Source organism: Hippopotamus amphibius, chromosome 13 (genome assembly GCF_030028045.1).
Source record: "Hippopotamus amphibius kiboko isolate mHipAmp2 chromosome 13, mHipAmp2.hap2, whole genome shotgun sequence".
In the NCBI taxonomy this organism is placed as follows: Eukaryota; Metazoa; Chordata; class Mammalia; order Artiodactyla; family Hippopotamidae; genus Hippopotamus; species Hippopotamus amphibius.
Window position 1 is genome coordinate 35,118,383 of NC_080198.1, and position 26,225 is coordinate 35,144,607.

The window sequence follows — 26,225 nt, forward strand, 5'->3', positions numbered from 1 at the left end:
GGAGTAGAATCCAGATTAAGCAGGACAAAGACAATAGGACAGAAGAAAGATTAGGGTCATATAAATGCGGAGAAAGGAAAGAGAGACCTTAGGAAGATTCCAGACCTTATATGTTTTTCTTTCAACTTCTCATTTTTTTGTAACTTCACATTTACAGAAATATTTCAGATTTGCAAAAATATTATAGAAAAATTTTGGACACATATTGCCAACAAATGTTGACATTTTACCTCATTTACTTTATCTTCCCTCCTTCCCTCTCTCTTTCTCTTCCTCTTTCTCTCTCACTCTCATACACACACACACTCACATGCTTTTTTAATGAACCATTGAGAGTCAGTTGTACACATGATGTCCTTTTACTCTTGAATAGGTGGATGTAGTTCTAAAAACAAGGACATTCATGAACACAGTAAAATAACAAAATCAGGACATTAGCTTTGATATAATACTGTTATTTAATCTATAGACCTTGTTCAGTTTTTATCAATAATGTTTTTATAGTAAAATGTTTCTACAGTAAGAAAATCCCGGATCACGTGTTACATTCATTTGTCGTGTCGCCTAAGATTCCTTTAATCTGGGACAGTTCCTTAGGCTTTCTTTGTCTTTCATGACTTTGACATCTTTGAAAGGTACAGGCCAGTTTTCCCAGTAATGTTCATTACATCCTGGGTCCAGTACAGTTCACTATTCCTCATGTCTTTTCCTTGTCCAGGATTCAGTGCATTTGATTATCATATCTTTTTAGTTTCCTTAGCCTTTCTTTGTCTTTCTTGGTGTTGATGTTTTTGAAGAGTACAGGCCAATTATTTTTTAGAATGTCTCACAGTTTGGGTTTGTCTGATGTTTACTTAGATTCAGATCATGCACTTTTGGTAGGAAAAATGCAGAAGTGATGTTGTGTCCTTCTGGTGCATCATATCAGGAGACATGCTGTTAGTTTCTCCTATAACTAATTTGTGATATTAACGTTCATCACTTGATTAAGTTGGTATATGCCAAGTTTTTCCACTGTAAAATTACTTTGTCTGTAATTAGTAAGTATCTTGTGGGAAGATATATTGAGATTATGTAAATATCTCATTACTCTTCAAACTTCACCCACTATTTTTGGCATCCATTGATAATTTTTATCTGAAACAGTTATTACTCTAATGGTTACCAAATGGTATTTTCTAATTCTTTCTACATTTCATAATTGGCTTTCTACTATAGAAAGAGCTTTCCCTTTTCTCCCATTTACACACATATATTTATGTATGCATGTGTGTATTTATGTATATATATCAGTGTAGACTCATGAGTCTTGTATTCAATGGATTATAATCCTTATTATTGTTATTTATTTTGATGCTCAAACTGTCCTAGATTTGGCCAGTGGACACCCCTTCAAGATGGCAATTGTGTCCCTTATTGTGTTCCCATTCTTTGAGTAGTTTCTTGTTCAGGAAACTTTTCCCTGCCTCAGCCCTGAAATCGGCCATTTCTCCAGGAAGCCCTGGGTTTCTTTGTTTTGTTTGGATTTTATGAAGAATGGTATTTAGAAATGAAGATCTGGGTGTTAGAGTGCTGGGGTATCGGTGGGCTTCTAGCTGGCCATTAACATTCTATGAAAAAACAACATAAGAGAAAGCTCTAGAGGTACGAAGCTACCTGACCCACTATCTTATCTAAAGTGTATAGGAAAATTCACCTCATTTAAACATGAATAACAGAAAATTATTTCAGTTGAGTCTCATACAAGGTCAAATTATTATAATAAAAAAAGAGGAAGAAAGAGCAGAATAAAATCATTCCAGAGAAGCATAACCATAAAAGAGATGAACACTGTGTCAGACAAAAACATTTCAAAACAAGGTAAAAGAAAACAGTAACAGTGATAGAGCAGTGATAAAAATCATAAATAAAATTTATGAAAATTAAAAAATGAGCTGATTGGAGAGAAAGATTTGAAAAGAAAAAAAGTAGAAGGTAGGCAAGAACTGGAAACTGTAAAATACTAGAAATGAAGACTAAGTTAAGATGAAAATAGGAGTGAATCAACCATGAGTAATATCTGAAGAGAAATAGAAGATGAAAAAGAGGAAAAAAAATTTTAAAAAAAGAAATAAAAAGGACTTGGAAAAATATTAATAATATAGGTTGGCAAAAATGGTTCAAGATACATAAAAATAGAAGTCCCTGAAGATGAAAACCAAAGTAATGAAATAATAAAATGCTGTAAACTAAAATTCAAGAAAACTTTATGGAAATAAAATAAGACTTAAAAGTACATATTGAAAGGGTTCACTATGTACATGGGGAAATCAAATGAGAATCGCTACATCAAGGTGTGTATTGAACTCTAAAGCTAAAAAGGATTCCTTGATCATTTATGCAAAAAACAATAGGTTTCTTGAAAAAGAAAGAAAACAAGATTGTCATCAGACTAATTGACAGCAATGCTTTATGCCAAAAGACAATAATAGGGTAACATGTTTAAGAAATTCAGTGAAAGAAAATATGAGGCCAGGATTTTATGTCTAGCTAAACTGAACTTGATTTAAAGGCCACATGCAAACTGTTATGAAGATATAAAGCTTCAGGGAATATTGTTCCCATGAGCCCTTCCAAAGAAATCCACTAGAGAATGAGCTTCAGAAAATCAAACAAGTGAAGAAATGTTAGCATGAGAATTGTTAGTGAAACACTAAATTTATATATGCTGTAGAACTTAGAGCTAAATGATGGTTATAAGAGAGACAGTATAGTATATAATGGCTACATGCTCTGACAACATAAAAACAGTGTAACTATAAAAGCAGGGGACCACAATGGGGAGAGCACGTGAATAGTGGTATAAGCTTACTCATCTTTCCTCTCCCTTTTAAAACAGGTTTATTGCGTAGTAATTTAACTAATTGCCTTTTAAATGTTAGCTGGAAGTAAAAGGCTATTGCTTGAAATGAGATGCTGAAAGAGAGGAGAAAAAAGAGGTTATAGCTAACTTTAGTATTATTTATTTAAAAAAAGAAATAAAAAAGTCTAAAAATAGAGGACTAAAATTGTTATATGGAGATATTAGTATAAAAGTAACCAGAAGAAAAAACCCACAAACCTTTCTAAGTGTCAAAGGTAGATTTTAAAAAGAAAAAGTATATATTTAATTAAAATAGATCACATAGTAAAAGACTGTATACACACACAAGTAATTTATGTAATATTTAACAGTATGACAGGTTCAAGGCTGTATCTTTTGATAATATAAATAAATGTTAATGAGCTTACTCTTCTATTAAAAGTAAGCAGTTCAAGTTGGCTCAGAAAGTAAAACCCACTTTTGTGCTATTACAGGAGACATACCTAAATGGAGATATTCTGAAAGAGTAAACATAAAGGATGGACAAAGATACATAGACAAATGCAAATAGAAAAGAAAGCAGGAGTCTCAGTCTTGATATCTGACAAAGGTGGAATTCAGATCAGAAGGCACTGTAAGAGACAAAGAAGGGTACTTTATTATTATTTTCTAAATTGAAATATAGTTAATTTACAGTGTTATGTTGGTTTCAGGTGTACAGCAGAGTGATTCAGTTATACATATATATATGTGTGTATATATATATTCTTTCTTAGATTCTTTTCCATATAGGTTATTACAAGGTATTGAGTATAGTTCCTTGTGCTATACATGGGTCCTTGTTGTTTTATATCTGTTTTATATATATGTTAGTGTATATCTGTTAATCCCAAACTCCTAATTTATCCTTCCTCCTCCCCTTTAGTAACCATAAGTTTGTTTTTTGTGTCTGTGAGTCTATTTCTGTTTTGTAATAAATTCATTTGTATCATTTTTTTAGGTTCCACATATAAGTGATATCATGGTATTTGTCCTTCTCTGTCTGCCTTACTTCACTGAGTATGATAATCTCTTGGTCCATCCATGTTGCTGCAAATGGCATTATTTCATTCTTTTTTATGGCTGAGTAATCCGTTGTGTATGTGTATCAATATATATCACCTTTCCAAAGAAGATTACATTGTAATGATAAAAGGTGCAATCAGTCATTAAAAAGAGAAACAGGGTCCATCTACATACATCCAAGGAATGGTCTCCAGATATCCTGTTATATGAATAAAGAAAAATATGTATTGAATGAGGGAGGAGGAAGATGTATGAATGCATGTGTATGTGTGTGAACTTCATTTTTTAAAAATAGAGAAATAAACTTTTTTTAAAAATTGAACTATGGTTGATTAGCAATGAGGAATACACCATTTAAAACAGTTACCTGTGGGGAAAGAAGGGAGTAGGATGAAGAGAACAAGGGTAAGAGCATATTTTCTGAGTGTACCTTACTTTGTAGATTTAAATTTTGAACCATGTAAATATTTTATATAACTTATAAAACAAAGCTAAATTTTAAAAAAGCAGTTTCTGAAAATCAGATGCAGAAGCAAATAAAGAAACTTTTGTGTGGAGCTTGTGAAGTAACTACCCAGAGGACAGCTATTTCAGTGACTTTCAAATGCAGTAATTTAAATGTATATCCCTGGTAGGGCTGTGCCAGAAGGAACCAAAAAAATTGCCAAAGTAGCAACAACAATTCAAGCTGTTTTTAGTAATCATACTGTTTGTGGTAGAGTTGATGTTATTTTGAAATCATTATTTGTGTATTGTGGAATAAAGCATATTAATAATTCAATGTGTAATTGAGAACTAGGATTTTCAGCATGAGAGAAAGGAAACAGAGCTTAGAAAGATAAAGTTAAATAAAAACACTATCTTCCTGAGTTTGTAATGAAAGTACCTTAAGATATAATTTATCTTTAAAAAGATGATATTTATTAGTTCTAGACACTGAAATGGCCTAGAAACACTAATTCAGTAGCAGTGAGCACCCTCAGCACCCCAATCATGATCTCTAAATACCACTTTCACTGAAGCAAATTAGGGCTCCTAGGAGAAGTCTAGTAGCTGATTCCTGGACTGGGGCAGAAAATGTACAAGAGGAGCATGGAGAATATCTTTTTATACCAAAAGTGAAAAAGATCAGTGACTGTTTACTACAGTTATGTCAAAGGACCCAGGAGCCAATCTGAAGAGACTCCCTCTTCTTAAAGATCAGACACTCTGAGCATCAATAGGACAATAGTTGCAGTGGCCTGAAACATGTATGTGATTTAATCTGTAACTTCATAGTGAAATTTTTAAACAAAACCCTCATTGGTTGCCTTGGGAGGATGCTAGGGAACCAACTGATAATTTTGAAGGCTGGTAAATACAGAGAAAGAATAAAGAAAATCAAGCATATATCCTTCTTTTTGTGATCAAATAGTTGAAGCAGAGAAATTTTTCACTATAGAAGTATTTTGGTTAGTAAATGAAGAAGTGGTGATAGAATATCACCATTTTTAGCCCCTAATGAATCAATATATCTATGTAGTGACCATTAAAAGCTGCTAACATCACAGAAGGAGAGACAACCAGAATGAATGTGCCTCTTGATGGAAAGATACAAGTCCATTTATGATAATCTTGCCCCCCACCCCGAGAGAGTCAGATCTGAATTTGATCAAGCCTCTAGATCTAAATACTGATTTATAGAAAGTGGAAAGGACAGTAAAGGATCTAATGTTTATTAAACTAACCAGGAAGTTGCTCTGTCTAGGAGAGGATTATTTTTAAGCTCTCAAAGAAGCAATATGTTGGGCTCTTAAATATTAAAATGATTACCACAAGGAAGCAACCAGTAAAACCAGACTCTGAAAAACTCTATATATGACAAAGGTTGAGTCTCTTAAGAAATATGCTACAAGGGAAAGAGGGAGTGTGGGGCGTACATACACATTAAAAGAGATTCAGTTGATTATATTAACCATTTGCAATGTATGGCTTTCCTTGTATCATGATTTGACCAAATTGAAAAACTCATTTTTGAGATATTCGGAAAAGTTGAACATGGGCTAGCTATTTGATATGAAGGAATTATTGTAATTTTTAAAGGTGTGATATAATTGTGGTTATATAAAAAATTATTTTCTTTTAAAAATGCATACTGAGATTATATTGGATGAAATTACATGATATCAGGAATTGGCTTCTAAATAATCCATGGTTGGATAGCGGGTGGAGTATGTGAGGATGTAGATCAGGGTTGGCAAAGAAGCTGTAAAGGACCAGAAAGTAAAATATTTTAGGCTTTTCAGGCCCTGTGGTTTCTGTCACAGCTGCTCAGCTCTACCTTTGTAATGTGAAAGCAGCACATAAAAAATGATATAGGCTGTGTTCCAATAAAACTTTATTTACAATAATAGACAGCAGGCCAGATTTAGCCCGCAGTGTATAGTTTGCCAGCAGTTCCTGGTCTAGATGTAAAGATTGACCACGAAGTGCCAGTTGTTGAAGCTAGTGCACATGGGAATTCATTATACTATTTTCTCTATTTTTCTGTATGTTTGAAAATTTCTATAATAAAAAATAAAGTAGATCATTTTTGGATAAAATTATATTAATAGAGAGTTGGGCCTATTCTCGCTCTCTCTTTTTTTCTTTTTTTTGGATCTGATGCTTATTAAACTAAACAGGAAGTTGCTCTATCTAGGAGAGGATTATTTTTAAGCTCTCAAAGAAGCAATATGTTGGGCTCTTAAATATTAAAATGGCAAATGCACCTCTAAACCATTTTCACTGGTTTAATTTCTTTATATTTTGTTTAATTTAATGTCTCTGTGTTTTGTGGCTGACAGTATGATTCCCTCATCTAGGCATCAGAGATAAAGTGTCTGATTGGGATGAGTTTCTGCGGCAGACCCTGATGGGAGCATGTAGTCCTCCTATTCCGCTGCTAGAGGGCGTGAGTATTATTGCTTCCAGAATCAGTGTGGAAAACTCTTCTAATCTTCCTGTCCAAGTAATCTTAAAATTGCTTGTTCATTTACTCCTCCAAGGCAGATCAGCATTATTACTACAGACACAGGCATAGGTATTGAGGGGTGTAAACTTACCCTCAGAGGTTGCAAGCTGGCAGCTTGCTCAGTGCCTAAAATGTTTTTGAATTAGTTGCAAACACATAAAAATCTAGTTTTCCAAATTCTTTCACACAGTTGGAAAATGTGGCCTTTTTGAGCTCTTACTTGGAATGGAGCAAAGGCTGACCCTACTTCAGCATGGACATTTATACCTCCCACACCAGGTGACTTGAGACCCCTTTTCTTTTGCTCAGAAGACACTGGACCACCACCTACCTGCTTTCAGCAGATTTTTTAAATTAGTATAGCTTTTGAACTTGTTGGTGAATATAGATTTCTTCTTTTTGTGAAATAAATTTGTTGGTTATGACGTTTCTAAGTTATAGTTTGTCTATCTATCATACCAGCAACATTCTTTGTAGCATACGTGAAATGCAGTTTGTGAAGTTTCCAATTTCTTTACATCCTTGCCAACACCTGTTATTCTCTTTTTGGTTATAGCTATCTAGTGGGTGTGAAGTAGTATCTCACTTTGATTTGCATTTCCCTAATGACTAATGATGCTGAACATCTTTCTAAGTGCTTTTTTTGGAGAAATATCTGCCCATTTTAAAATTGGGTTATTTATCTTTTTATTATTGGGTTGTAAGAGTTCCTTATAAATTCTGATTACAAGTCTAGATCAAGATGTTATGACTTTTAAATATTTTCTCCAATTCTGTAGATTGTCTTTTCACTTTCTTGATGATATCATTTATAGAACAAAAGTTTATTTCAATGTAGTCCAATATACCTGTTTTTTTTCATTTGTTGCTTGTACTTTTGGAGTCTTATCTAAGAAGGCTTTGCTTAACCCAAAGTCATAAAGATATGATTCTGTATTTTCTTCTAAATATTTTGTAGTTTTAACTCATATTTAATACTGTGATCCATTCATAATTCCCGTTTAAAACTTGACTGGCGAATATCCTGTTTCTAGGTGATCTTTATATTTTATACAGGCATACATCGTTTTATTGTGTTTCACTTTATTGTGCTTTTCAGTTACTACAGTTTTTACAGATTGAAGTTTTGTGGCAACCCTGCTTTGAGGAAGCCTGTCGGTGCTATTTTTCCAACAGCATTTGCTCACTTTGTGTTTCTGTGTTGCATTTTGGTAATTCTCACAATATCTCAAACTTTTTCATTATTATTATGTTTGCATGGTGATCTCTGATCAGTGATCTTTGATGTTACTATTGTAATTGTTTTTTGTTTTGTATTTTTAAATTAAGGTATGTGCATTGTCTTTTTTAGACATAATGCTCTTGCACACTTAGTAGACTATAATATAGTATAAACTAAATTTTCATGTGCACTGGGAAACCAAAAAATTAGTATGGTTCATTCTATTATGATATTTACTTTATTGCAGTAGTCTGGAACTGAACCTGCAATATCTCGGTGGTATGCCTGTACTGACTCATTTATCTATGTTTAGTAAGGGCCTGACTACACACTCAGTAACATTTGAATGAATGAATGAAATCATGAACAAATGAGTTAATGAGTATCCTGCTGTACATTGACCCTGCTTCAGCCATTCTAATCTTTAGCTGTGGATCTGTTCCTTCATTTGTTCGTGTGTTCTTTTGCATATATATGAATATGTAAGTGTCATAGAGCAGTTCTTGTTAGGAAAAAATGTAAGTTTGAACATCAAATGGTTAAGTGATGGTATTGGAATCAGCCTTTGTTTTTATTCTTTTTTCTAGCTTTTGATATGTATCTAGAGAGTGTGAATTAAACTTTTCCTTTCTATCAGTATAATCAAAAAACTTATTGTGTTCATAAGAACATTGTTGTGAAATGAGTAAAAAATCTGAAATAACTGATAAGTGGATAAATTACTGCCCATGTGTAATACAGAGTAGTCATCAATAAAACAGATTAAAAGAATGAAGATTTATATGTGCTATAATAGAAAGATAGCTATGAAATATTAAGTGACAAACACATATTGAAAAACAACATACATTTTTCAAAAAATACAAGAAAGACAAAGAGATAGACACAGGTGACTGTTGACTCATGTGTAGGAAACCCATTCTTAGAGAGTATATGCCAAAGTGTTTATCATGGTTCTTTCCTAGAGGTGGGATTGTGGGGGATTTTGACTTTTGTCATATTTGATTTTTTTTTTAAATGATGATCATATTTGCTTTTACAGAGACTAAGTAATGATATTTTAAAAATTCTTTCTAAATGAAATTATATAAGATAGTCCTAGAGCTAGAAATCTGTCAGAATAGTTCTGTTGTGTTATAGGTAAATTTTTCTTTAAGATAAATATTTTCATATCACCAGAAATAATACTATAGAGACTTGTATGGTATTAGGCAGTTCAGTGTCACTGGCTTTGAATGGGTGAAAATATAAAGGCTAGTTTGAGTTGATTGATTGATTGATTGATTGATTTTTACCAGGATTTAATGTACATTTATTCTTAACACATGGAACATATACTATAAAGATATCATACTGAATAAATGGTATTCATTAAGCCAAAAAAGGAAAAAAGGAGGAATTTACATCGTTTTAGCTACACTGTTTGAAATACAAATATGCAGATTTTATCACTGAAAAAAAATCTGAATTGTGTTTCTTCATCAGGAACTTCACCTGAACCTAAAACTTTTTCACACCTCGATTAGAGAGAAAACAAACAAAAACCCAGAAAAAAATAAACTATAAGTTGACTAGCTGCTGAGACAGCAAGGACTTTTTACAGAGACCTGTACAGCATCGCACCAAGAGGGGCGAATTCTGGCAAGAGATTAAATAGCTGTGTCTCGCTTTGTGCAGGTCACCAGCTTGTTAACTCATCATACTATAAAGGGGTAGCTGAGAGGGGAACCAAACTGTGGGGATCCAAGGGTATGTGCAGTGTACAATGTCAGATATATACACACACGTGGCAGCGCAGCCGCTGCAACTGAAGCTTAAAACCAGTTCTAAGAGGTGATCTCAGGGTTATTCATGCAGTTGAGGAGAGAAAGAGGTCAGGGTGTTGTAGGTTCACACACGATACTTTGGGGGAAAACCCCTTTTTTTTTCCTCCTCAATGTTTAACGAAAAAGATTTTTAAAAACTACAGGTTGCTGCTGACCCAGCGTTTTCTCTTGTTTCCATGTGAGACACTGTTATTAGAGTATGTTTACAGTATTAGGTGTACGGTACAGTACAGTACATGAAAGGGTCTGCACTCTGCTGCACAGCATCTCCAGTAAACAAGGTCTGTCTACAACTGCAGACGTCTCGGTTCTTACAAGATTGTGAATGTACAACAATAAACCACACAGTTCAGCAGTCACTTTTTTTGTCCTTCAGGGTTATTTTTTTTTGTACTTTTTTCCTCTTTTTTTTTTTTTTTTTACCATTAAAAACAGTTATGAAATGTGGCATCCCTTGGTACAAGGACCGGGAAAGCCATTTTTATTTTTTATTTTTTTCCCCAAACTCACTGTAAGTGACAGTAACTTTGGTTAAAATAACAAGTTCATTTTAAACTTGACTTTTAAAAATATTATGTTACCTCTCATATAATCATTTTGCTTTTTTTACCTACAGCTCCGTAATGGGAGGAATCCTTTAGATCTCATTGCTCCAGGTTCCAGGCTGGAATGTCAAGCTTTCCAGGACTCTTTAAGTACTTGGATTGTTACTGTAGTAGATAATATTGGGGGAAGGCTGAAGCTGCGCTATGAAGGACTTGAGAGCTCTCATAATTTTGAACATTGGTTGTATTACTTGGATCCGTTTCTTCATCACGTTGGTTGGGCTGCTCAACAGGGATATGAGCTTCAGCCCCCATCAGGTGAGGAGCAATGTAACATTTTTCTTTTAATATTACAATATTGTTTATTATATTTTATTAATATCTATGAGGTATTAATTTTATTAATATCTATGAAAAATACATTATTCTGCGTATTACAGAAGCCTTTGTTAGTTTGCATAATAGAGATATTGAAAAATGTATATGGAGTAGTTAAATGCCTTTTTTTTTTGGCTTTATTGCCTTAGTAATTTGCCACACATATTGATATATCTAATGCCCCAACTCTTACTGACTTCAGCACCAAATCATACTGACCCCTTACCAAAGCTGAAGAAAAATTCTCTAGGTAGCATTCAGATAGCTATAGGGGTAGAACAGGTCTTGAGTTCAAAGCGAATGGTTGATTGAAAGATATCCCAATAATATTAAAAGAGGAGTTAATGTGTGATTCAATTTACAATCTTTATTATGTGCCCCAATTTGGTTGTTGTATTATATTATTTTGTAGACTGTAGCTGTCCTTATGATCTTACTGTAGGTATTTTCACCAAACTACTACCCAGAATCTGAACAGAGGAGACAAGGTACTGAAGTTAAAGTACAAGTTTTCTGAGTAAAGATGGTATAAGTGGGCTTGAACCCCTTCCTTTTCCCAGTGGAAAGTGACTTTTCTTGTTTATGTGAATGCTTGCAAAGCAGTTATAAAGTAAGTTCTCACTTCACTTAAAGCATCCTGTCTTGTTTTAACTAAAGCCATCAGACATCTGAAAAATGAAGCTGAGTGGCAAGAGATCTTGGCCAAAGTGAAAGAGGAGGAGGAAGAGCCATTACCATCTTACTTATTTAAGGTAAAAACAAAAACATGGTAGAAAGGTACTTATCTTCTCACAGTAGAGTAAAGCAATATGGGGGAGGTGCAAAGCATAAAATAACCCCTGACGTCAGTGAGAGCGCTGTGATGTCTGAAGGAGGGAAGAGGTTTGAAGGCTGGAGTGATGATCATGCTTTTTTTCCTGAAAGTAGTCTAGGTTTTCTCCTGAAGTGCTCTTAAAGCATTTTGAGTCTTTTCTTTTCTACTCTTAACTACATAGCCCTGACTTGTTATAAAATAAACTTGTTTTTTTCTCTGGATGGTCCTTGTGTTCTGAATGTAGAGAGTAGGAGTGCTTCCTTTGTTCTGATTTGTTTTGTTTTGTTTCCTGAATAGTTTTTTCCAGGCTGGGAAGACAGGTATAGGATTAGATTATTTCCCAGAAGGTGGACAGTTCCATTATTTTAATTAAGAGTAGTATTCAGCTATATATGAGTATAAAATTAACATGCAGGTACTATATTTTATTCCCTCTTGGCATTTGCATTTCAGGACAAACAAGTGATCGGCACTCATTCATTCTCTGTAAATATGAAGTTGGAAGCTGTGGACCCCTGGTCTCCTTTTGGGATCTCTCCTGCTACAATTGTTAAGGTAAAATGGAGGCAGCTCTCTGGATAAGAATTCTCGTCAGGGTGACTGGTTTAGGAGATTGGTCGTGTTTTGATCTTCAGACTCTACGAATCCAACCCATTGTTTCTGCTAAGCTGTGAGGCTAGAATTAGTTCTGTGCACACTTTGCATTTGTAACGTCCAATTCTTTGTGGCCCATTCCTTTTTCAGAGCGTGGTTGCCCCCGCTAACCGAAGCCTGGGCCCCAGAGTAGTGGGGCGCACACGCTTCGGGGCAGGCCTAGCTGTGCGTAACTAGAGGAGATTTAACCAGCCGGTAGCCCATAGTATCTGAAAAGTTTGGAGGTGGGCAGTGTCATCAGTGTCCAGCTAACTAGACACAGGGCTCATTGGGCAAGCAGATGTGTGGGGAACAGTTGCTTCGTGCCACAAAATCTGCCAGTAGGATTGCTCCAGCCACGAATTCCAGATTCAGACTTTAATCTTCCGGAAGACTGATGAAAGCAAGGCTCTTGTTAGGAGTAACCACAAGAACCAGGCAGGTTGTTAAGGCCCAGTTACTCAGTTACTGGAATGGAGGCATAAGGTAGAGGATTTCGTATTAGGAGTAGAGCAGAAGCCCATTTACTGAAAGTAGAACCAAAAGTCAAGTGTGACAAGGAATAGTTACTTGGAGGCTAAATTATCTGACCTGTTGAGGTTCAAATTTTCCTTGCCTTAGAAGATTATTTTTAGAACAAGAAGGGATTCTGAATCTGCAGTAGGGTCAGAAGGAGTCTTTCTGGAGTCCGAAGGGTAGGTGGTAAGGAGCCAGGGGAGGTTCATAAAACCTTCTCTTTGGCATTTGAAACTCGGCTAGGATCTGATCTGATAAACTGGTGTAGTTGACTCCTCACTAAGCCTGAACTAAGCTTCGTTTGGAGCTCAACTACTTGGTTTTAAGTCTAGGTCCTGTTTCTTCCTGTCTGTGTAACATGGGGCAAGTTATTTAACTGCTTTTTAAACTCAGTTTCCTTTTCTGCAAAATGGGGTTGATAACGGTACCTCATTAGATTGTTAGGAAGATTAAAACTGAATTAATACGTGAAAAGCATTTAATTAAAACAGTGTCTGACACAGAGCTAACATTTATTGAGTGTATTAAAACACACTTAATGTTACTATTAATGTGGCTGTTAACTCTTATGTTCAGCTATGCCAAGGAGATGACGTGTGTGCGCACGCATGCGCACGTGTAAACGTACACATATTGGGATTGATATGTATACACTACCATGGGTAAAACAGATAACTAGTAGGAACCTGCTGTATAGCACTGGGAGCTCAGCTCGATGCTCTGTGGTGATGGGTGGGATGGGGGGTGGGGTGGGGGGGAGGTCCAAGAGGGAGGGGATATATGTATACATAGAGCTGATTTGCTTCTTTGTACAGCAGAAACTAACACAACATTGTACCCCAATTTTAAAAAAGGTTGTCTATTTTATGTGTTAAATTGTACGTACAGGTTTTTGATGAGAAGTATTTTCTGGTGGAAATGGATGATTTGCGACCTGAGAATCGTGCACAGCGATCTTTTGTGTGTCATGCTGACAGTCCTGGTATTTTTCCTGTGCAGTGGGGTCTGAAGAATGGTTTACACATCAGTCCCCCTCCTGGTATGTATTCATTCTTTGCTGATTTGTTTGCTTCGAAATGAGTTTTATCAGATGGCTTTACCTGGATCTTTTGTCCCCCTCTCTCCTCATACCCAGTCCTGTCCTTAATGTTTTGGGGGCCCAAGACAAGAATAAACAAAGACTTACATTCTAGTGTCTATATATTTAAAAGTTATAAATTAAGCTTAAAAACTAGTAAATAAAGTGTGTCCTACTATCTTGATAAATATCTTCATAGCAACCTGGGTTCTATGCAGCTCCCTTAGTTCATTCCAGCTGTGCCTGTCGGGAGGCAGCAGGGGAGAGGGTAGGATGCAGTGAGTATTGGGAGCTGGCTTATGAGAAGAGGCCCTAGAGCAGAGTTGGAGGTAGATTATTGATTTCTAGGTTTCTGGGCCTCCTCTTAGAGGGAGACTCTTTGGACCTCAGAGGGAGATTTATGGTCAAGAGTAGAACTCAGGCTGTAAGTAGGAAAGTAACAGCTCATTTTCCTCATGTTTGCAACTTTGCAAAATTTAATCTTTGACTCTTTAATCAAGGCTACTAAATATGACTTATTTGAGCTGAAATTTTACCTATTTTTAACTTAGAGTATCTGGAAATCTAAGGTGTTTATCTGATTTTTATGTCAGCAAATCAGATTATTTGACTGGCAGTGTATGTATACTTTATTGGTCAGCTCTTGGTAAAACATAGCTTCACTCTCTAAATGGGGACTACACTGGGCTGCAAGTGCTCTTTTCTGTGAATAAGAGTCACAGACTCTGAACCTTTGTCTTCCGTTCAGCCTTCATTCATCCAACAAACATTTGTGGCACGTTTGCTTTGAGCCAGACGTTGGACTTGTCACTAGGGAAACAAAAGTGAGAGTAGCAGTTCCTTCAGTAAGTAAATAGGGGGAAACAGTAACAGAACTTCCTCAGGTTCTCCCTCATCAGTGAATAGACAGTGGGAGTGCCTGCCTGGTGGTGACAGTGGGAGGGACACACCTACAGGAGCAAGTTCTTGCTTTGCAGGAATTCTCTGAACATCCCGAGTTCCTTATCCTGCCTGCTGCCTTTATATGAGAAGAAAAGACATTTTTATTAAAGATATCGGCTCTCTCAGCATTGTTATGGACGATTCAGCTGTCTTTGTAAATATCAGTAGAAGGAAAGTAGTGGATTATGTAATTAAAAACGGCAGATTATTTACTGTTAGGAATTGAGGTGGAGGCAGAGAGAAGATGGTGCCAGTCTGAGGTGGTCAGAAGAGGTGACTGCAGGGTCTGTTTGGCTGTAGGCTGGCGTGGCCTTGAGTAGCCTGTTCTGTGCCTGTGGGATGTTGAGCTCTCTGGGGAGCAGAGAAGAGCTCAAACCCAGCGGGGTTGCCGAGCTCAGTCCAGCTCCTAACACAGAGCCATCAGGGTGTCAGATTAGAGAGGCTTCTGCCAAGAACCTTGTAGACTTAAGTGGGGAATTGAGCTCAGCTTTTTTTTTTTTCTGAAATGATTCATGATTCAGGTTATAAGAGCACTGAGAGTCTGTAGAATGTGAATCTGAAAACTGTGCTGGGAATGTTAGTAGTAGCTAAGATGTTTAGGGAAATAGCTTTATGAAAGAAAAATGTCTTCACTGATTAAACAGTGCTGTAGGTTGTTTGTTGTTTAGAGCCTAAGTCATAATAGAATGATAGTAAGACTGGATTTATTAGCACAAATCAAATTCAGTCATAACTGTCTTAAATTCTTTCGGTAAATTGTCAACAACTAATCATATAAAATATTGCTCAAAGAAATGCCTAATTTAAAGTGTGAGTTTAAAAATCTATCTAGAGTTGCTCTATTTTATAAAATTAATACTTTGGATTTAATAGGGTGTTTTTTCCCCTCTCTAAAATAATCAAGTCCTCAAATTAGCAAAATTAGAAGTTGTGGATGGACACATGGCAGAGTGGTAAAGCCAGGCCGGCACCTGAGATGTGAATCAATGCTCTTTTGTCCCTACCTAGGCTACCCAGGCCAGGACTTTGATTGGGCCGACTACCTCAAACAGTGTGGTGCTGAAGCTGCTCCCCAGAGGTGCTTCCCTCCGGTGAGAATCCTGTCCCCTCAGGGCCACTGCTTCAGGGCTGCCGGGGGCTGCTATGCCTCCCTTGCTATAATGATGTTTACTCTGAAGCCAGTTCTCTCATGCAACCCTAAAATGCCTCTCATTGATTGTAATAAAATGGTCCAAGGAAAATTTCATTTACTGCAGAAGTTAATTTGTTAATTTAATTAGTTTTAACTGTTTATCAGTTTATTTTTTCTTATTAGCTGAAGTCATGTGAACTTAAAATTTTAGTTTATGATTAGTTTTGATGGTCCATTAATATGAAAAACTGTTGAAATATTAAGGAGAGAAAATTGTTAGACTTATTTATGGTTTATAAAGCCAAAGAGCAGTAAAAAGCTTAGAACATAAAACAACAGTTTCCTGCTCTGTCCCTTTCCATGGCTTCCCTTCCCAGAAGTATTCACTTCCTAGTCTTCTCACTGTTTGTTATTCTCATGCTTATACTTCCTCATTTATAATACGCTGCTATCTTTTGGGGTAATTTTAGATGGGTCTCTTGGTTCTGTATTATGCTGACTGAGTAATCTAGCTATTTTACCTTACTTTCCTCCTCTGTCTTGCCTATCTCTTCTTCCTGTTAGAGTGATAGTACAGTTCTCGGTTAAGTCTGAGTTTGAGTATTTACAATATCATGGGTGTTTAGGTATTATTCACAGTTTAGCCGTGCAGTATTTTACGATTGTTTTCTTCTTCCATTTGTCCTCAAGTTATTAATTGCCTTGTTTTCCATAGCTTAAATTTCTCTGTTTGTAATACTATTTTTTCCCACACCTTCCAGTAGATTCTGAAAACTATTTGCACATCAGGAAATCTATCATTTCTAATATGTTTTTTTTTTAGAGACACCCCTCTTAGTAGCCTCTTCCTAGACAGGTTACTCTCTTGGCTTGCCGTGTAGTTTTAATTCTGGAAACTGCTCTTCTCTGTCACCCAAGGAATTGCCTCTCCCTCTTCTTAGGACTTAGGCCTCTTCTTTTTTGGTTTACTCCCTTGTTTTGATGGAGCCTGTCTCTCAGTAGCTTCCTGAAATGGGATGCAAGAGATGTAAATTTTAGTAGACTTTGTGTTTGAAAATATGTTCACTCTACTAACTTCACTGATCACTTGTGCCTCTCTGTGCTGGGAAGTTCTCTTGAATCTCTTCTTTGATTTCCTTCCTTTCTTTTTCTCTCTCTTTTCTCCTTCTGGAATTTCTCATTTTGTTGGCCCTCTGGAAGGTCTCTAATTCTGCCCCCCCCCACCCCCCAGCTTCTTAGGGTTTTTGTGGGGTGGGTTTTTTGTTTTGTTTTGTTCTTTGTTTTTTGCTTTGCTTGCTGGAAGAGTTCCTAAACTTTATCTTTCAGCCCTTATTTTGAGTTTTGACTTTTTGATATCACATTTTTACTTTTTAAAAACTGTTTCTGATCTCTAATTATTTACTTTTAATAACATTTTTTAAAGATGCGATAGTTTTTCTTATCTTTCAGAGGATGTTAATTACCCCTGCCTTTTGTGATTTTTCTTTTTGCATAATCTGTTTTCTCCAAGTTGCTTGTTTTGTCTGTTTTGGTCTCTAACTTTCGTATCTTTAGATATCTGGTAATTCCTTGGTGAAATTTGCTTGCTTATATTTAAGAAATGGGGGACTAAAAGGAAAAGCTGATTGGAAGCTCTAAACATGTGGGTGAGGTTTATCAACCTTGAACTTCCTTGTTGGGTAGGAGCTGGCTGGCCATTTGTTAAGGAAATCTAATCTATATCTTTCTGTGTTCCTTTTTGTGCTTGTTACATTACCGTAAGTCTCTCCCAGTCCCTTGTGTGGAGAATAGAACCAGGGGTCGGGCCTCTCAGCATTCCACATGCTAGTCTCTGTTCTGGACAGCGTGCGTGCCTTCAGTATTTCCTGTGTCCTCCTGCTCAGGGATCTGATGTTTTACCCTCTGGAGGATAACTCTTATCTTCTGTAAGGAGGGGAAGGGACAGTTATCCTGGGGTATGGAATGGAGGAGTTACTCTAGGATTAACTGTTGTTTGGAAAGGTCTTTCAGATGAGCACACGCATTAATACTGAGTATGTGTTTGATTACTTTATGTTCTAGTCAATTTCTGAGCATGAATTTAAGGAGAACATGAAGCTTGAGGCAGTGAACCCTCTTCTCCCTGAGGAAGTGTGTGTTGCCACCATTACTGCAGTGAGAGGCTCCTACCTGTGGCTCCAGTTGGAGGGTAAGCATCAGCACTCCTGAGAAGCCTTCCTCTGACCACTCTTCGTTGCCTTCCTGTGTATCCCTGTAATGTGACTTATTAAACTTAATTGATTAGCTAAATAGGGGTCTTGTTCAGAGACGTCTAATTTGTAATATAAGACTCTAAGCTAAAAATTCATCTTCCTGTCCTTGACCTTCAAATTTTAGGAAAGGAATATGAATAAAAACCTTCACTTTTAGGGTCCTCTGTTTTCTTAAAGGGGAAAATATAGGTTAAATAGCATATATTTTGGCATGACCAAAATACATGAGCATTAGCTTATTTGAGAGGTTAAATTTTGGTTGCCCGCAACTGGTAGAATGTACATACAGAAGAGTTATGTAAAATTGAAAAGATATATTATACTAAAAGTAATATTCAGTGATGGGACAGGTCTGTGGACAGAAAGTTGTATGTGAGTACTCAGCACTACAGCTAACTGCATTGGGCCTGGGTTTCTTTTTTATTCGCTGCTGAATAGTCAGAGTCAGTACTTACTGTTGTTCCCGGTTTTGCAGAATTGGCCTTTAACATAGTCATCAAAGACAGTATTGGATGTGCATGTTGAGGCAACCCCTGCTGAGCAACTTGACTACATTGCTTTCTGATTTGAGCTCACTGATCTACCTCTGGCTTGTTCCTGAGTAACAGAACTCATGTTTTTATTGAGTAGAACTATAACTTTTGCCTTTTATTTTCCAGTTATTTCATGGAATTGACTACCACATTTGTCAGCCATCTCAATGAAATTACTAGTTGCTTATTTGCTGTTACCTAACTAAGGGTTACCCTGTACATTCACTACCTGTTTTGGTCTTTATAGAGTTATGCATGGGGGACAGTTTGCTTTTTTTCTTAATGTTTGTCACACATGAAAAAGTATGACTTCTGTGTAAAGGGAACTTGCTTAAGAGACTTTGTGTCTGTATTATTGCAACAGTAGAACATTATCTACTAGAACATTGTCTAGGAAGTAGTTTATGAAGAAAGCTATTTGATGGTCTTAAAAAATTTTTTTTTTACTCTAAACAGGTTCTAAGAAACCCATACCTGAATTTATTGTGAATGTGGAATCCATGGATATATTTCCTCTGGGCTGGTGTGAAACCAACGGCCATCCCCTTAGCGCCCCTCGCCGAGCACGAGGTAGCTGTCTATTTCTGGGTCAAAGGATTGATTGTTAAATAATTTGTTGTGTGGCTCTTACCCAGTAGGATGAATCTGGACATTTCAGAGAAAGATAAAATGATATCCTATTTATCCGTTCCTGTTTAGGAAATTACTCATTGCAACAAAACATTTGTTATCTCACATTTTCCATGGGTCAGGAATCTGACACAGCTTAGCTGGGACCTCTGGATCCAAGTCTCTGGTGAGGCTGCATTCAGGGTGTCAGCAAGGCTTTTGCCATCTCAAGGCCCAGCTCGGGGAGAATCTGCTCCCAAGTTTACTCAGATGGTTGTGGGCAAGAATTCATTTCCTCATGGGCTGTTGGACTGAGGGCCTCAGTTCCTTGCTGGCTGTCAGTTGGAGGCTTCCCTCAGCTGCTTGCCATGTGGGCCATTTCCTGAGGAAGCTCACAGCAGGGGAGCTGGCTCCCATCAGAGCCAGCACGCGAGAGAGCGAGAGACTGAGCACAACGTGAGTCACTATGTTGTGTAACCTAATGTTAGAGTGACCCCGCCCCTGCTTTTAAAAACAGCTTTATTGAGAAATATTTATATACCATAAAATTTGCTCCTTTAAAGTACAGTTGAGGACTTCCATGGTGGTGCAGTGGTTAAGAATCCGCCTGCCAATAAAGGGGACCTGGGTTCGATCCCTGGTCTGGGAAGATCCCACATGTCGCGGAGCAACTAAGCCTGTGACTACTGAGCCTGTGCTCTAGACCCTCGAGCCACAACTACTGAGGCCCACGTGCTGCAGCTACTGAAGCCCGCTCACCTAGAGCCTCTGCTCTGCACCAAGAGAAGCCATCTCAATGAGAAGCCCATGCACCACAATGAAGAGTAGCCCCCGCTCGCCGTAACTAGAGAAAGCCCGTTCGCAGCAACAAAGACCCAATGAAACCCATCCTCCCCCCCAAAAAAAACAGAAGTACAGTTACCCCTTGAATAATATGGGTTTGAACTGTGTGGGTCTACTTATATGTGGATTTTTTTCCAATAAATATGTACTACAGTACTACATGACCCCTGGTTAGTTAAATCTGCCGATGCAGAACTGCACATACAAAGGGTGGAATGTAAAGTTATACGTGGATCTTTGACTGCTTGGGGGTTGGCACCCCAACCCCTGCATTGTTCAAGGGTCACCTGTATTTAAAACCTAGTTCTGTGTTTTTTTAACTAGTAAGTACTATGAGTATTGATATGTCTTTATACAAAAACCAAAAATAATGTTTTTAAGCCTCCCTGGGACAGCCAACTTCTATGCATTTTTTTTTTTGAAAGATAGAAGACAAAGAACAACCATGCTTTTGGTTTACAGGAAAAAACAAATTACCTACAGTTTCTTTAACATGATAGTGATCTCAGGTGGCGTTGGCCTGCAACAGCTTGAAGTGGGGTTTCAGCTCCAGGTCAGTGATTGAGGTCGGGCAGCGGCAGTGAGGGCACTGAATCCTAGTCACTAGACCAGTGGTCAGTGACAAGGCCCTGGCCCTACGGCTTTGCAGAAAAGAATTCCCACAAAGATGGAAAGTAGTGAAACAAGTAAAGTATTTATTAGGAAAAAAAGGAGCAGGATACGTGTGGGTAGGCACATGGGCGGGCTCAGAGAGAGAGTCGTTCTAGGCATATTTTGTGGGGGGAAATAAAATGGTGTAGCTGCTTTGGAAAACAATCTGGCAGTCCCTCGAAGTGTTAAATATAGCGTTATATACTCATGAGAAATGAAGACATATATCCACATAAAAACTTGTACACAAATGTTCATGGTGGAACCAATCCAAATATCCATCAGCCAATGCATAGATAAACAAATGTGGTACCTCCGCACATGGAATAGTATTCAGAAGTATAAAGGCATGAGGTGTCAATACACACTACAACTCGGATGAACTCTGAGAACATTATGCTAAGTAAAAGAAGCCAGTCACAAAAGAGTACATGTTGTATGATTCCATTTATAGGAACAGGCAAATCTAGAGAGAGGAAAAGTAGATTAGTAGTTGCCTAGGGCTCGGGGGTGGTAAGTGGAGAGGTGATTGCTAAGGGGTACTGAGTTTCTTTTTGAAATGATAAAAATATTCTCAAATAGGCTATAGTAATAATTGCCCAACTCTATGAATATACTAAAGACCAGTGAACCAGTCGTCCCTCAGTATATGCGGGGGATTGGTTCTAGGACCTGCCATGGAAACCAAAATCTGCAAATGCGCAGTCCCATAGTCGGCCCTCTGTCTCTGCAGTTTTGCATCTGAGGAATCAACCAACTGCAGATTGCGTGTAATATTAACTACTGAAAAAAATCCACATGTATGCAGACCCATGCATTTCAAACCCATGTTGTTCAAGGGTCAGTTGTAAGCTAAAATTACCTTAATGCATATGTAACTTTTCCTCTATCTCTTTATTTTTCTTGACATTTATATGTATTTTTTTCTTTGTACAGTATACAAGCAGAGGAAAATTGCAGTGGTTCAACCAGAAAAACAGTAAGTAATAGTATGTTTGAATAGTTGACATTTGAAAGTTAGGTATCTAGAAAAAAATAGCTATTTCAGAGAGTATATCTCCTCATATATTATTTTCTCAGGTGGAAGCATAATCCTTTAATTTAGCTTTTGATAGTTTATATACTTCTCCTTACAATATGTGCATTTCCTAAAGTGGTCCACTGGTTAAGACTCCACGATCCCAATGTAGGGGGCCCGGGTTCAATCCCTGGTCAGGGAACTAGATCCCGCATGCCACCTCTAAGAGCCTGCATGCCTTGACTAAAGAACCTACATGCCGCAACTAAGACCTGGCATAGCCAAATAAGTAAACAAATAAATATTAAAAAAACCCAAAAGCACTTTGTAGCATTCCCTCATACTCACTTTTGAGAAGCAAAGAGTTAGTGGTGCCTTAAAAATACAAGAGATTTCCTATCCCAGTGCTTAAGAATCCCCCTTCCAATGTAGGGGACCTGGGTTTGATCCCTGGTCAGAGAACTAAGATCCCAAATGCCACAAGGCAGCTAAGCTTGTGCACCGCAACTACTGAGTATGCAGGCCACAACTAGAGAGCCCAGGAGCTCTGGAGCCTACCACCACAATTAGAGAGAAACCCTTGCTACAACTAAGATCCAACACAGCCATGAATGAATAAATAAATAAACAAACAAATAAATAAATTTTTTAAAAACCATAAACAAATAATTTTTTAAAAACCCAAAAGCATGATCAACAAAAGAAGCCAAACACAAAAGACCATGTATTTAAAAACAATAAAAATAAAAATAGAAGGGATTCTGTGTGCATGTATGTTTTTAAAAAATGGGTTTTCAGTTCTGTCTTAGCTCCGGCTGACAGAATAAAATACCAGAGGCTGGTGGCTTAAACAACAGAAACGTATTTCTCATAGTTCTGGAGTCTGTAAGTCTGAGATCAGGGTACCAGCCTGATTTGTTTTGGTTCCTGATCAAGGCTTTCTTCCTAGCTTGCAGATAGCCATCTTCACACTGTGTCCTCACATGGCAGGAGCAAGGAGGAAGGGAGATTTTTCTTACTTGTTCTTCTTATAAGGCCACCAATCCTATTGGGTTAGAGCCCCACCCTTATTTACTGCTTAAAAGGCCTATGTCCAAACGTAGTCACACGGGGGGTGGGAAGAGGGGGGATTAGGGCTTCAACGTAGAACGTAAGAAGACACAATTCAGTCAGTAGCAAATTCTGTATAATTTATAGCTGCTTTTGTGGCCACGTGAATAACAAAACTGACAATTGAAGTGGAGAGAAAGGCCACAGAATTCTAACCCAGGTAGAGAAGTAAGAAAGCAACGATAAAAAACTGGCTTTGGATTTTTCCTTGACTTAGTCCTCAAGACTGATCCAAAGTTTTAGTCAGGAAGTATTCTAAGAAGATAAATTAGCCTTTTTCAGTGATTGTTGCATATGATGTATTTCTGATGTTTTTATAACATAATTTGTCTTTAATTTTGAAACTGAAAGAAGAAGGAAACAGACCCTATATAAAAATGTTTCTGTTCTTCATCTATTAAAAACTGAGTACAGATCTTCCTGGTCTTACAGCGGGATTATGTTCCAATAAACCCACCTTAAGTTGAAAAATATCATAATTTGAAAATGCGTTTAACACACCTAACCTACCAAACATGATAGCCTAGCCTATTTTAAACGTGCTCAGGGCACTTACATTAGCCTGCAGTTGGGCAAAATCATCCAACACAAAGAATACTCATGTAATTTATTGACTACTGTATTGAAAGCAGAAAACAGAATGGTTGTATAAGTGCATCGATTGTTTATCCCGTGATCTCCTGCTTGACTGAGCTGCTGGCCAGGATCATGGATTATACCACATGTCACTAGCCAGGGAAGATATCAAAATTCAAAGTATGGTTTCTGCTGAATGCATATTACTCTTGCATCATCATTAAGTGGAAATATCGTTAAGTCGGACAGCTGTAAGTTGGGGAACATGTGTAGTTTACTTGTGGTTTAAGAATCCCACAAGGAATTCTGTAATTTGTTGCTCACATGAATGCAAGTTCATTGGAACATGCAGTATCACAGCACTGTCTACAGACTGTTGTCCCCTTAGAATATGTCCATAGTTTTTAAAACAATTGCTGTTTTTAAAAAAAGTATGATCAAGGAAGCACCTTTTGTTAACAGATTTTGCAGTCTGCCATGTCTGCTTTCTTCTTAGATTTGAAGGAAACTAATCCTCGCATTTTACTGACCTTAAGGATTATCTCATTATTTTGTTGTGTTTTCTTGATGCAGAATACCATCCTCAAGGACTGTCCATGAGGGTCTGAAGAATCAGGAGCTGAGCTCTACAGACTCAGGTATAACTGCATGCAATCTTAGGGAAAAGACAACCTTTAGCTTCTTTTAATGGACTATATCTAGAAATAACTTAAACAATACATTTGATTTATGGGATGTAGCTTCATAGAGGGGTCTCTTAATTGTGATTTTAGAGTTATAATTGTCTAAGATATATTTACTTTAATAATTATCTTCAGGCTGGTATTTATGTGCATTATAAATGGACATTATAATATTTTAGCTATTATTTACTGATCATTTGTCAGTGTCAAAGGCTCTGGAGGTCAGTATATCATCCCTGAGTTTAAATGAAGAAACTTAGGCTTTCCAGATCATGCTCTTTTTTAAACTGGGTGGTTGAGAGATAGATATTTATTCTTCTTTAAAACCTTTTTATGATATACACACTTTGTATATATATTTTACAATTTAAAAAAAAACAAAACTGAAAAACAGATTGTCCCAGAGGTAATGCCTGATAAATGAGACAAGGATCCTTGCTGGAGGCCCAGGCCTTTTGACCAGGGCTCCTTGGAACTACTCTTGACTTCTCTTTGCTGGTTGTATAATGCTTAGCATCTTGGCTCTGTGTGTTTTAGTACAAATCAGGCATTTGGATGGTATTTAGTAAATACCTAGAAAAGAAACCAAAGTGCAAAGAGGTCACACAGCTTATAGTAGAAGGGTCAGAAATGGAACTCAAATTTTTCTCAAGTTCGAAACCTGCACTTTTGTCTCTTCTACCCACTGCCTTTTCATAACATCATTTATACATAGAGGATAAGGCTGTGTGACTCCTTATTTTTGATGTTATTGACCATTCTTATGCCTACTAAAACTAAAGAATTAAGACATTAATATCTCATGTGACCATAGTCGGAATCTTTTTGCTTTGGGTTTTGTCGTATGTCAAGTTACCTTGGAAACAGAGTCTGAGACTCTGATATTTCCATGCAGGAGTTTCATTGGGGAGTGCTTTGGGGAACTGGTGTAGCCACTGAGTGTCCCTAGTAGAGATGTGGTGGCCACATCCTTGTACTCCCTCATTGGTCAGTTATTGGAAGTGAGCTGCTCCTCCCTCCCCACCTCACAAAGAGTGGAACCTTGGGCAAAGTAGCTCTCTCCTACTGAGGGGCAGTTCTGGACTGAGGGATGTTCCAGGATAGACTCATAACTGAGAGCTGTAAACTACCAACATTCCCAGCAGCAAGGAGCATCCCCGGAGGGGATCTGGGTGGCAGAGTTCAAATGGAGAAGTGGCTGCTAGCATGCTGACCACTGTGCTAAGACTGGGTTCTTAATTAGAGAGTGAACACTATGTACTTCAGGGTGCTGTTAACACTGGTCAGTGTACACACTCGTTTCCTTTGGATTAACAGGGTAGTGTCCATCGGAAGAGCTTCTCTGCTTTATATGAAAATGGAAGATGTTTTAGTATCTTTGAATTTTTTTACATTTAGTAGCTGAATTGCCAACTACTCACATGAGGGGATTAAAAAAACATTGTATTGGAGCACAGTATTCATACAGAAAAAAAGTTGAAGAAAGGGTCTGTAGGCCTAGTTATACTCCATAATACCTAAAGAATTTAGAGATGTGGTCACAGAATGCTTTTATCCCTCTGAGGAATCCCAGTGATGGGCGGGCTCCCACGTCACCAAATGCTGCCAACATATTAGTTTGCTGATTTTAAGGGGACAAACTGTAGTTCTGGATAATACTCACCATCACTGTCTAGGAATATTCCAGAATTGATTGTGGAATAGTTGGTCTTCAGGAGTCATCATGAGTTCTTAAAGTAGATCCTCCACTTCCTGTAGTGATAGAAGCCTGGGGCTCTGGAACAATGTTGCATTAACCAGGAGTTAATCTGCAGTAAATCAGGACGTTGTCAATCTCAGCACAGTGATAGCTCTATTAGACTGGTTATAAGTGTAAGGTATTTCACACTCAGACAGTATGTTAAGCTCCAAAATAGGTAAGTCCTGACTTTATATAATGGTGGATATGCTGGGGGGGTTTTTCAG

At 37.4% G+C, this 26,225-nt stretch overlaps 1 protein-coding gene across 7 annotated transcripts in view; it reads left to right on the forward strand.

The window, feature by feature from the left end:
* SFMBT1 (Scm like with four mbt domains 1) overlaps positions 1–26,225 on the forward strand; it is a 133,282-nt gene that overhangs the window by 90,298 nt on the left and 16,759 nt on the right. For 4 of the 7 annotated variants that reach the window (XM_057705558.1, XM_057705557.1, XM_057705559.1 and 1 more), the window contains exons 5-14: positions 6,751–6,839; positions 10,564–10,810; positions 11,528–11,622; positions 12,138–12,239; positions 13,722–13,872; positions 15,862–15,944; positions 18,047–18,173; positions 19,227–19,340; positions 21,810–21,852; positions 24,151–24,215. In XM_057705558.1, coding sequence (XP_057561541.1) covers positions 6,751–6,839; positions 10,564–10,810; positions 11,528–11,622; positions 12,138–12,239; positions 13,722–13,872; positions 15,862–15,944; positions 18,047–18,173; positions 19,227–19,340; positions 21,810–21,852; positions 24,151–24,215 — 1,116 coding nt within the window. Of the gene's footprint in view, positions 1–3,336; positions 3,494–6,732; positions 6,840–10,563; positions 10,811–11,527; positions 11,623–12,137; positions 12,240–13,721; positions 13,873–15,861; positions 15,945–18,046; positions 18,174–19,226; positions 19,341–21,809; positions 21,853–24,150; positions 24,216–26,225 lie in introns of all 7 variants that reach the window. The other 3 variants (XM_057705561.1, XM_057705562.1, XM_057705560.1) reach the window with 3 other exon arrangements.